Source organism: Oryx dammah, unplaced genomic scaffold (genome assembly GCF_014754425.2).
Source record: "Oryx dammah isolate SB20612 unplaced genomic scaffold, SCBI_Odam_1.1 HiC_scaffold_5, whole genome shotgun sequence".
Lineage (NCBI taxonomy): Eukaryota > Metazoa > Chordata > Mammalia > Artiodactyla > Bovidae > Oryx > Oryx dammah.
Window position 1 is genome coordinate 94,558,798 of NW_024070189.1, and position 9,779 is coordinate 94,568,576.

A 9,779-nucleotide genomic window follows, 5' to 3' on the forward strand; every position below is an offset into this window, starting at 1 on the left:
GTGGTCGCACCATTTTATATTCCTGCCAACAGAATACAATGGCTCCATTTCTCCACATCATCACCAACGCTTGCTACTTCCTGTTTTGTTTTGTGTTTTTGACAGTTGCCATGGTGATAAGTGGAAGTGCTATCTCACTGTGGTGTTGATTTGCATTTCCCTAGTGGCTCGTGATGTCGAGCATCTTTTTTCATGTCTATTGGCCATTTGTATAGCTTTTTTGGAGATCTACTTGAGTCCTTTGCCCATTTTTTATTTTTTAAAAAATATTTATTTATTTGGCTGCACCGGATTTTAGCTGTGACATGCAGGGTCTTTTCATTGCAGCATGTGGGATCTAGTTCCCTGACCAGCGATAGAACCTGGGCCCCTGCATTGGGAGCGCGGAGTCTCAACTACTGGACCACCAGGGAAGTCCCCTTAGCCCATTTTTGAATTGAGTTTGTCATGGTTGAGTTGGAGGAATTCCTTACAATCTAGATATTAATCCCTTATCAGATATATGATTTGCAAATTCTTTTGATTTGGGTTTTAGTTTCTCTCTTGGCACCATGTGGGAAGTGGACTTTTGCAGAGGCGGGGCAAGGGAGGAGAGATTTAACTGGGGCAGGAACTCCAGGTGAGAAGGGGGCGTGGCCTCAAGGATGGGGCAAGTGGATGAACCCTGAGTGCTATCAAGGTCTCAAGAAGGTCCCTCTCTGGAGCTCAGATCAAAGGCACGGGAGGCAGGTCACAGGCCTGAGAGATGGAGCTGACTGAGTAGGAGTGCTCACCTCTCTCTCTCTCTCTCACTCACACACACACACACACACACACACACACGTGTCCCTTCTCTTGGGATGAGGAGACTAGCTACCTGGAGGAAAAGGGCAAGAGGGATGAAGACAGGGATAAGAACTCAGTTAAAAGTATCACCCTTGGCAGACGGTGGCTCAAGATTTAGCTGTCCCTCAAACGCTCCACCTCAGCACTGCGTACAGGCAGTGGGAGAGGACCTAGAGATCTTCAAAGACTTGTTGTTCAGTCGCTCAGTCGTGTCTGACTCTGTGACTCCTTGGACTGCAGCACTCCAGGCTCCTCTGTCCTTCCCTGTCTCCCAGAGTTTGCTCAAATTCATGTTCATTGAGTTGGTGATGCCATCTAACCACCTCATCCTCTGCCGCCCCCTTCTCCTGCCTTCAGTCTTGCCCAGCATCAAGGTCTTTTCCAATGAGTTGGCTCTTCACACTAGGTGGCCAAAGTATTGGAGCTTCAGCATCATTCCTTCCAATGAATATTCAGGGTTGATTTCCTTTAGATTGACTGGTTTGATCTCCTTGCGGTCCACGGGACTCTCAAGAGTCTTCTGGAACACCGCAGTTTGAAAGCATCAATTCTTCTGCACTCAGCCTCCTTTATGGTCCAATCCTCACATCTGTACATGGCGACTGAAAAGATAAGGAGCCTATAGAAGTCACCCTGGCAGTCAACACAGAGCCTGGCACCCAACACAGAGCCTGGCACAAGTCCCCAGTAAATGTGGGCTCTGTTCATTGTCACAGTTTTACACATCATAGGGGATCTTTCATTGTCACCCCCCAAATCTTTTATTTGCCTCCCAGGAACGTTGAGATCTCTTGCTAACTCTTTGAAGCCCTGCCCAGAAGTCTGCCCATTGTTCCCTCCTTGAAACGTCACCTCGAAATCCCACCCCTTTTCCTTCAAGGCCAGTGTCCAGATATCCCCATTAACTTCCTCTCTGGGAACAAAACAGCCTTTTTCACCTAAGTTCAACAGGAAGGAGATGTCTTACCACCTTCACCCCTGGCCCCCTCCAGGCTTTCCAGTACTGAGAAAAAAGGAAGCTGTTGCACTAGTGCTTCCTGTGGGTTGATCTGGGGACAAGAAGTGTAACTGAGGTTTGCCCTCTCTGAGACTCCTCGGAGACTCCCCAGCACTCTCCATTTTCCTGAGACCCTCACTGTGGACTCCCAGGGGGTGGCATAAAATATTCCCCTACCCTTCCCTCCGCCCCCTGGACTTCTGCATTCTTAGCTGCAGTGACAGTTCTTCCTTCCCCTGGAGATCCTGCCTGTTCACCGGTGCCCAGCGCTTCATTAAGGGAACTTCCTCCTCCAGGCTAGCCACCATGATGCCCTCAGGGCCACCGCCCAGGGTCTACTGGACTTCGCTCATCTTTCTGCTTCTTGCCTGCTGTCAGTTGCCCACAGGTGAGGCCCAGTGAGCTGGGGAGGGCTGGAGATGGGGGGTTGCTGGGGAGGGGAAGGAGAACAGTGCACCTCACACCCTGCTGCCCAGGGCTGCGGCAACACTTCTTTGACTCAGATCTGTCAGGGGGCTTCCTAGTATCCTTGGGGAAAAATGGTGGCTTCTTAACTCAGCCTTCAGGGCTCCCAGAGGCCAGGTCCCTGCCTTTCACTTGTTCCCTGCCCCCTTCACAGCAGACACTTACCCACCCAAACACTCAAGTGAAAGTGAAAGTGAAGTCGCTCAGTCGTGTCCGACTCTTTGTGACCCCATGGATTGTGGCCTACCACGTGGCTCCAACCATGGGATTCTCCAGGCGAGAATACTGGAGTGGGTTGCCATTTCCTTCTCCAGGAGATCTTCCCAACCCAGGGACTGAACCCGGGTCTCCCGCGCTGCAGGCAGACGCTTTACCGTCTGAGCCACCACTCATGCCTGCACTTATTCGCTCCTGCTCCATCTGGACTCTTGATCTCTGTCTATGTTTTTCAGTCTGCCAGGATCACTCTTGCCTTTCACTTGGCTAAATCCCCCTTGACCCTTTAAAACAGACCATAGTGGTTCCCTCCAGGAACCCTTTCCTGACTCACTTCCTCCTGGCCTCCTTCTCGGTTCCTGATCCATCATCTGTCTTTCCCACTAAACTGAAACACCGCCGAAGGCAGAGACCTTCCTATCTTGGCTGGTGCGGGGTGGGGTGGGGGTGTTGAAGGATGGAACCTGCAGCTGGGTGGGCTGGGGGGCACTGGAGCCCCCAGCAGAGACTCTGTTCATGCAGGTACCCAGGAACAGACGTACCAGTTACGAGTGGAACCGAAGGACCCAGTGGTGCCTTTTGGAAAGCCCCTCGTGGTAAACTGCAGCTTAGATTGCCCCAGCCCTGGATTAATCTTCCTGGAGACAGCCCTCTCCAAGGAGCACCACAGCAGGGGCCTGGGCTGGGCAGCCTTCCGTCTCACCAACGTGACTGGTGACATGGAGCTTCTCTGCTCTGGCCTCTGCAATAAGTCCCAGGTGGTGGGTTTCTCTAAAATCACAGTGTATGGTGAGTAGCCATGGCTGGAGGTGGGATGGCCTTGGGCAGTGGTGGGGGTAGATGACCAATGGTGCAGAGGACCAAGGTGGGGCTGGGGCCCTGAATTTGCACAAAGACCAGGACACTCAGTCAGAGCTCAGACCTGGGTGTGTGTGTGTGTGTGTGTGTGTGTGAGAGAGAGAGAGAGACAAAGTCAGAGATAGAGGGGTACACCTCAACTGCATGCCAAAGCAGCAGCTATGAAATCAACTCATTTGGTTCTCAATAAGCATTTTGTGTGTGTGCATGCGTGCTAAGTTGCCTCAGTCGTGTCCAACTCTTTGTGACCCCATGGACTGTAGCCCACCAGGCTCCTCTGTCCATGGGATTCTCCAGACAAGAATACTGGAGTGGGTTACTGTGCTCTCCTCCAGGGGAATCTTCCTGACCCAGGGATCCAACCTGCATTTCTTGAGTCTCTTGCATTGGCAGGTGGGTTCTTTACCACTAGTGCCACGTGGGAAGCCCAATAAGCATTTAAAAAATGACAATTCAGGAATTCCTTGGTGGTCCAGTGGTTAGGACTCCAGGCTTTCACTGCCAAGGGCCTGGGTTCGATCTCTAGTCAAGGAACTAAAACCGTGGAACGCTCTCGGTATGGCCAAAAACAAGGACATGTCTTTTACTCAATTTTTAAAATTTTCTTTTAACACAGTTATTTATTTATCTTGGCTGGCTGTGTTAGGTCTTAGTTGCAGCCCACGGGCTCTTCCTTCGTGGTGCACAGACTCTAGCTGTGGCACGTGGGCTTCAACAGTTGTGACATGCGGGCTCTGGAGTGCATGTGGCTCTCGGGCTTCATTGCTCTGTGGCATAGGGAATTTTAGTTCCCCAACCAGGGATTGACCTCGTGTCCCCTGAATTGCAAGGCAGATTCTTAACCACTGGACTACCAAGGAAGTCCCTACTTTTTCTTTTTTTTTTTTGTATTTACTTATTTATTTGGCTGCACTGGGTCTTAGTTGTGGCAGGCAGGAGGTAGGATCTAGTTCCCTGACCGAGGATTGAACCCCTGTGCATTGGGAGGATGGAGTCTTAGCCACTGGACCACCAGGGAAGTCCCTTATTGCTTTTATTTTTATGACAGGTAATAAATTCATGTGGCTCCCAAATTTTAAAGTATTTTAAAAAAAGGGATGGTCAGTGTCAAGTCTCCATTTACCTAGTGTGGGCTGTGAGCGGCTGTTGTTTTTAGTGTGGACGCATAGGTGCTCACCCAAAAGCCCTTATGAAAGCCGGGGCTGGGGAGGTACACTTATGAGCCTCATTTCACAGATGAGGAAACTGAGGCTCAGTCACTTGCCAGGGTCCGTGAGCAGAGATGCCTGGAGTCCAGGTCTCAAATCCCTGCTCTTCACAGCTGAAGTCTTCCTCTCTGGACCTAATATCCCCGTTACCAGTTTCTTATGAATCCTTCCAGTTTCTCTGCATTTAAAAGAAGACAGGGAATTCCCTGGCTGTCCAGTGGTTAGGACTCAGCACTTTCACTGCTAAAGGTCCAAGGTTCAGTCCCTGGTCAGGGAACTAAGATCCCACAAGCCATGTGGTGCAGCCAAAAATAAACAAACAAAAGAACCCAATAGACTAGGAAATAGCTGAGTACATCACTCAGGATGCCTATGGTTTTGTGAGGCCTCAGAAAAGTGTAGTGTACATCTGTAGCTGTGTGTAGCTCTTCCTGTGCGTGCACCAGTGTCTGTATTCATGGTTGTGTACCTATATGTCTGTGAGCATGTGGATCTGAGTGTCCTTATCTTCGTGTGAGTGTACTTGTATGTCTACAAATGTGTTTGTATGCTGTGTGTGCCTGCGTTGTGTCTCTGGACTTGTACCTTTTAAAAATAACTTTTTTATTTATTTATTTTTGGCTGGGCTTGGTCTGCATTGCTTCAAAAGCTTTTCTCTCGTTGTGGCGAGCAGGCCTATTCTCTGGTTGGAGTGCTCGGGCTTCTCATGGCTTCTCTTGTTGCAGAGCCCAGGCTCTAGGGTGCACTGGCTTCAGTAGTTATAGCTTGTGGGCTCTGGAGCACAGACTCAGTAGTTGCGGTGCACAGGCTTAGCTGCTCCTTGGCATGTGGGATCTTCCTGGATCAGGGATTGAACCCATGTCTCCTGTATTGGCAGGTGGATTCTTTACCACAGAGCCACCAGGGAAGCCGCTGGATTTGTATCTCTGTGTGTGTCTGCATATGTGTATGTGTCAGCATCTGTGCCCGTGTGTATATCTATGTGAGTACGTCTGTTTCTGAGCATGTGTGGATGTCTGGGCCAGTATGTGTCTATATGTGTCTTTGTGTGTATTTCTGCACATTTGCCTATGTGTGTATCTGGGTATCCCCGTCTGTGTGAGATGCCTCTGTCCAGTGCTGTGCAGGAGCCTATTTGTCCTGGCTCACAAGAGCCCAGTGGGCTCATCTCTTCCCAACTCTGTGTAACATTGAGTGGCTTTGCCAAGTCACTTCAGTTGTGTCTGATTCTGCGTGACCCCATAGATGGTAGCCCACCAGGCCCCCCCATCCCTGGGATTCTCCAGGCAAGAACACTGGAGTGGGTTGCCATTTCCTTCTCCAGTGCGTGAAAGTGAAAAGTGAAAGTGAAGTCGCTCAGTTGTGTCCGACTCTTTGCAACCCATGGACTGCAGCCCACCAGGCTCCCCCATCCATGGGATTCTCTAGGTAAGAGTACTGGAGTGGGGTGCCATTAAATCAGCCAAAAGTGGGAGTATTTACACCACAGAAATTGGCAAATACGCCACGTGGGGGCTCCCAGGAGAGCCCAGGCATAATCATCGTTGGCTACCATACCGCTAGCCCTCGAGTGGAGGTTACAATGTGGGCCTCCTTGTTAAATACTCTAAAATTGTACATTTGTTGTTGTTCAGTTGCTAAGTCGTTGCTGACTCCTTGCGACTCTGTGAACTGTAGCCCACCAGGCTCCTCTCTCCATGGGGATTCTCCAGGCAAGGATACTGGAGTGGGTTGCCATTTCCTTCTCCAGGGGATCTTTCTGGACCAGGAATCAAACCCAAATCTCTTGCATTGGCAGGCAGGTTCTTTACCACTGAGCCACCAGAGAAGCCCTGTAAATGGTTAGATGTTAAAATTTTTCCATGGAAGCCAGTCCACAGGCCTGTGACAGCTTCAGAGCCAGGCTTGAGAGCTGCTCCCCCAGGGGAGGCCCAGGGTTTGGAATGTGTGCCTTTGAGGGCCACTGCAGCTGCAGCTGGGATTGGACCCAGCCTGGATCTGTTGAGTACCCCCAGGACTGTACAGAGCCACCTCAAGAGGCTGTCCTAGGCTTTGAGCACCTGGGACAGACTGGGGAGGACTGGACCAAGCTCTGGGAAAGGCCAAGACCAGAGTCCAGGCCAGAGGCTGAAGGAGGGGTCAGGGGACTTCCTAGATCTGATGTCATGGAGGTAGGTGGGCACACAGGTCTGGAGTTTGGGAAACCCACTATCTAAGCCTGGCTCTGCCCCTTCCTGGCTGCGCATCCTTAGGCAGATCACCTCACCTCGCTGGGCCTGTTTCTCTGTCCATAAAAGGGAAGAGTAATAGGAGATTTCACTTGGTTGGTGTGTGAATGAAGGTAGATGACATCTGGAAAGAGGAAGGAAAACTCAAGATAAACAGGAAGTTTTATGATTACTATTAACATCATAAATGGCCATAAACTTTAGTCCTCTTCCTTGCCGTTTTTTTCCCCCTTAACTGTGAACAGAAAAACTGATTCATTTCAATGCTTGCCAAGGTGTCCAACAAAACAGGAAATAATAATCATGATGTTAATGATAATGGCAAACACATATACTAGCACACTTGTAAGTCCAGCAGGTTTATTAACTTGAAGTTCACAGTCCTGCACTAGGCCACCCTGGGCTCCCCTCCACGGTGGGGGTTGCCAGGCTGGCTGGTAAGTTCTACTCTCCCCTTCACACGCCTCCATTCAGGGTTCCCAGAGCGTGTGGAGCTGGCACCCCTGCCCCTCTGGCAGCCGGTAGGTGAACACCTCAACCTGAGCTGTCTAGTGTTTGGCGGGGCCCCCAGGGACCACCTCTCCGTGGTGCTTCTCCGCTGGGAGGAGGAGCTCGGCCGGCAGCCAGTGGGAAAGGAGGAGCCTGCCAAGGTCACGTTCATGGTGCAGCCGAGAAGAGAGGACCATGGCACCAATTTCTCCTGCCGCTCCGAACTGGACCTGCGGTCCCAAGGACTGGAACTCTTCCAGAATACCTCGGCCCCCAGGAAGCTCCAAACGTTCGGTGAGGGGAAGAACTGCAGACGGTGGGTGATGAGTGGAGCCAGAGTAAGCGTTCCCTGGCCACGGGAATTCCTGAGAATGGGGTGGCCTGGCCCTTCAGGGCTTTAAGGAACACATGCCTTGGCCATTGGGCAGGGTAGCCTCAGATGAGAGGCTCACAGCCTTGGAATTTCTGAAGGCTGTGTGTGTCCTGGAAAGGAGGTGACACAGGCCGCAAGGTATCCTCGGAAAGAAGGACCCTGGTTTAGGGGGATGAATGTCATGGGGAAAAGGGATCTCCACAGCTGTGAGACCTCCTCCTGCTCACTTCTATCCTTCTTTCAAGCCATGCCCAAGACCGCCCCGCGCCTCGACTCCCCCCGGTTATGGGAGATGGAAACCTCCTGGCCTGTTAACTGCAGCCTGGATGGGCTGTTCCCAGCGTCGGAGGCTCATATTCAGCTGGCGCTGGGGAACCAGATGCTGAATGCCTCAGTAGTGAGCCACGCGGACACGCTCACGGCCACAGCCACAGCGAAAACCGAACAGGAGGGCACCCAAGAGATTGTCTGCAGCGTAACCTTGGGGGTCGAGAAGCGAGAGACCCGGGAGAACTTGGTTGCCTACAGTAAGAGGGGGCGGAGCCAAAACTGCTTAGGAGGCGAGGGGTGGGGCAGACCCGGAACGTGAATGCATGTAGTAAGAGGAAAAGTGAAAGTGTCCAACTCTGTGACATGGACTGTATAGTCCATGGAATTCTCCAGGCCAGAATACTGGAGTGGGTAGCCTATCCCTTCTCCAGCGGATCTTCCTGACCCAGGAATCGAACCGGGGTCTCCTGCTTTGCTGGCGGATTCTTTACCCAGGGAGCTAACAGGAAGTCCAATAGTAAAAGTAGTAGTAATAGGAGGCGGAGACAAAATAGCTCAGAAAACGAGGGGCGGGGCTGACCCAAGAGAACACGACGACCTCTAGTCAAAGGGGGCGTGGCACACAAGCAAAGACTAAACCTGAGACAGGAGGGGCCTAAGTAACCTGAGAGGAGCCTGAGTGCCTAAAACTGGGTGGGGTGAGGGCTGCAGAGTAGACGAAGGGGTAGTCTGGATACCCCGAGGGGAAGGACGCAGGTGGGGGCAGGGCTTTACCCAAGGGAGGTGTCTGGTCAGCAAACTCCTGGGCAATGCCCCGCCTTTAGGCTTCCAGGGGCCCAACCTGAACCTGAGTGAGTCTAACGCCACCGAGGGGACCCCAGTGACTGTGACTTGCACGGCCGGACCCCGAGTCCAGGTCATGCTGGATGGAGTTCCAGCCGCGGTACCAGGACAGCCTGCCCAGCTTCAGCTAAAGGTCACCGAGAAGGACGACAGGCGCACCTTCTTCTGCAATGCCACCCTCAAGGTGCATGGGGTGACGTTGCACCGTAATAGGAGCGTCCAGTTGCGTGTCCTGTGTGAGTAGATCACGCTGACCTTTAATCCCTTGCTTCCTTGATTCGAGACTTGTCTCTCCCTTGCCCCATTGTGTCTGTGTCTGATCATTTGGCGATCCCACAGACGGCCCCACGATTGACAGAGCTAAATGTCCCCAACGCTTGATGTGGAAAGAAAAGACTATGAATATCCTGCAGTGCCAGGCCCGGGGCAACCCGAACCCCCAGCTACAGTGTCTGCGGGAAGGCTCCAAGTTTAAGGTGCCCGTCGGGATTCCATTCCTCGTCTTGTTAAACTATAGTGGTACCTACAGCTGCCAGGCGGCCAGTTCACGGGGCATGGACAAAATGTTAGTGATGATGGACGTTCAAGGTGAGCCTCGGCAAGGCGTATTTATCCTAGACGGGCAAGTTTAGGAGGGGCTGAGACGAGCGTATTTATTCTTCTATTTTCCGCACAGGTCGGAACCCGGTCACTATCAACATCGCCCTGGGAGTGTTAGCGATCTTGGGCCTGGTGACCCTCGCTACAGCCTCAGTGTACGTCTTTTGGGTGCAGAGGCAACGTGGTATTTACCGCCTAAAGCCAAGAAGCACCCGGCTATATAGCCCGTGACTGTGGCAGAGGAGTTATCCTGAGCTCAGTGATACTGAGCAAAGACCACGGGGGCTTGGCTGTATCTATCTTCGAATCTGAATAAAGGCTTTAAAATCCTTACACTGTGGCTTGATTCCATCTCGCAGCTTCGCGAGTCTACTGAGTGGCATCGCGATAGCGGAAAAGGGCGGAGC

At 51.9% G+C, this 9,779-nt stretch overlaps 1 protein-coding gene across 1 annotated transcript; it reads left to right on the forward strand.

Moving 5' to 3' along the window:
* The first annotated feature begins 1,853 nt into the window (after positions 1-1,853).
* On the forward strand, positions 1,854-9,705 carry ICAM3 (intercellular adhesion molecule 3). Its single transcript, XM_040240739.1, has 7 exons — positions 1,854-2,210; positions 3,026-3,292; positions 7,272-7,580; positions 7,905-8,186; positions 8,754-9,008; positions 9,112-9,360; positions 9,449-9,705. The coding sequence occupies exons 1-7, from the start codon at positions 2,129-2,131 to the stop codon at positions 9,601-9,603; spliced, it is 1,599 nt and encodes a 532-aa protein (XP_040096673.1). The 5' UTR covers positions 1,854-2,128; the 3' UTR covers positions 9,604-9,705.
* Positions 9,706-9,779: the final 74 nt, after the last annotated feature.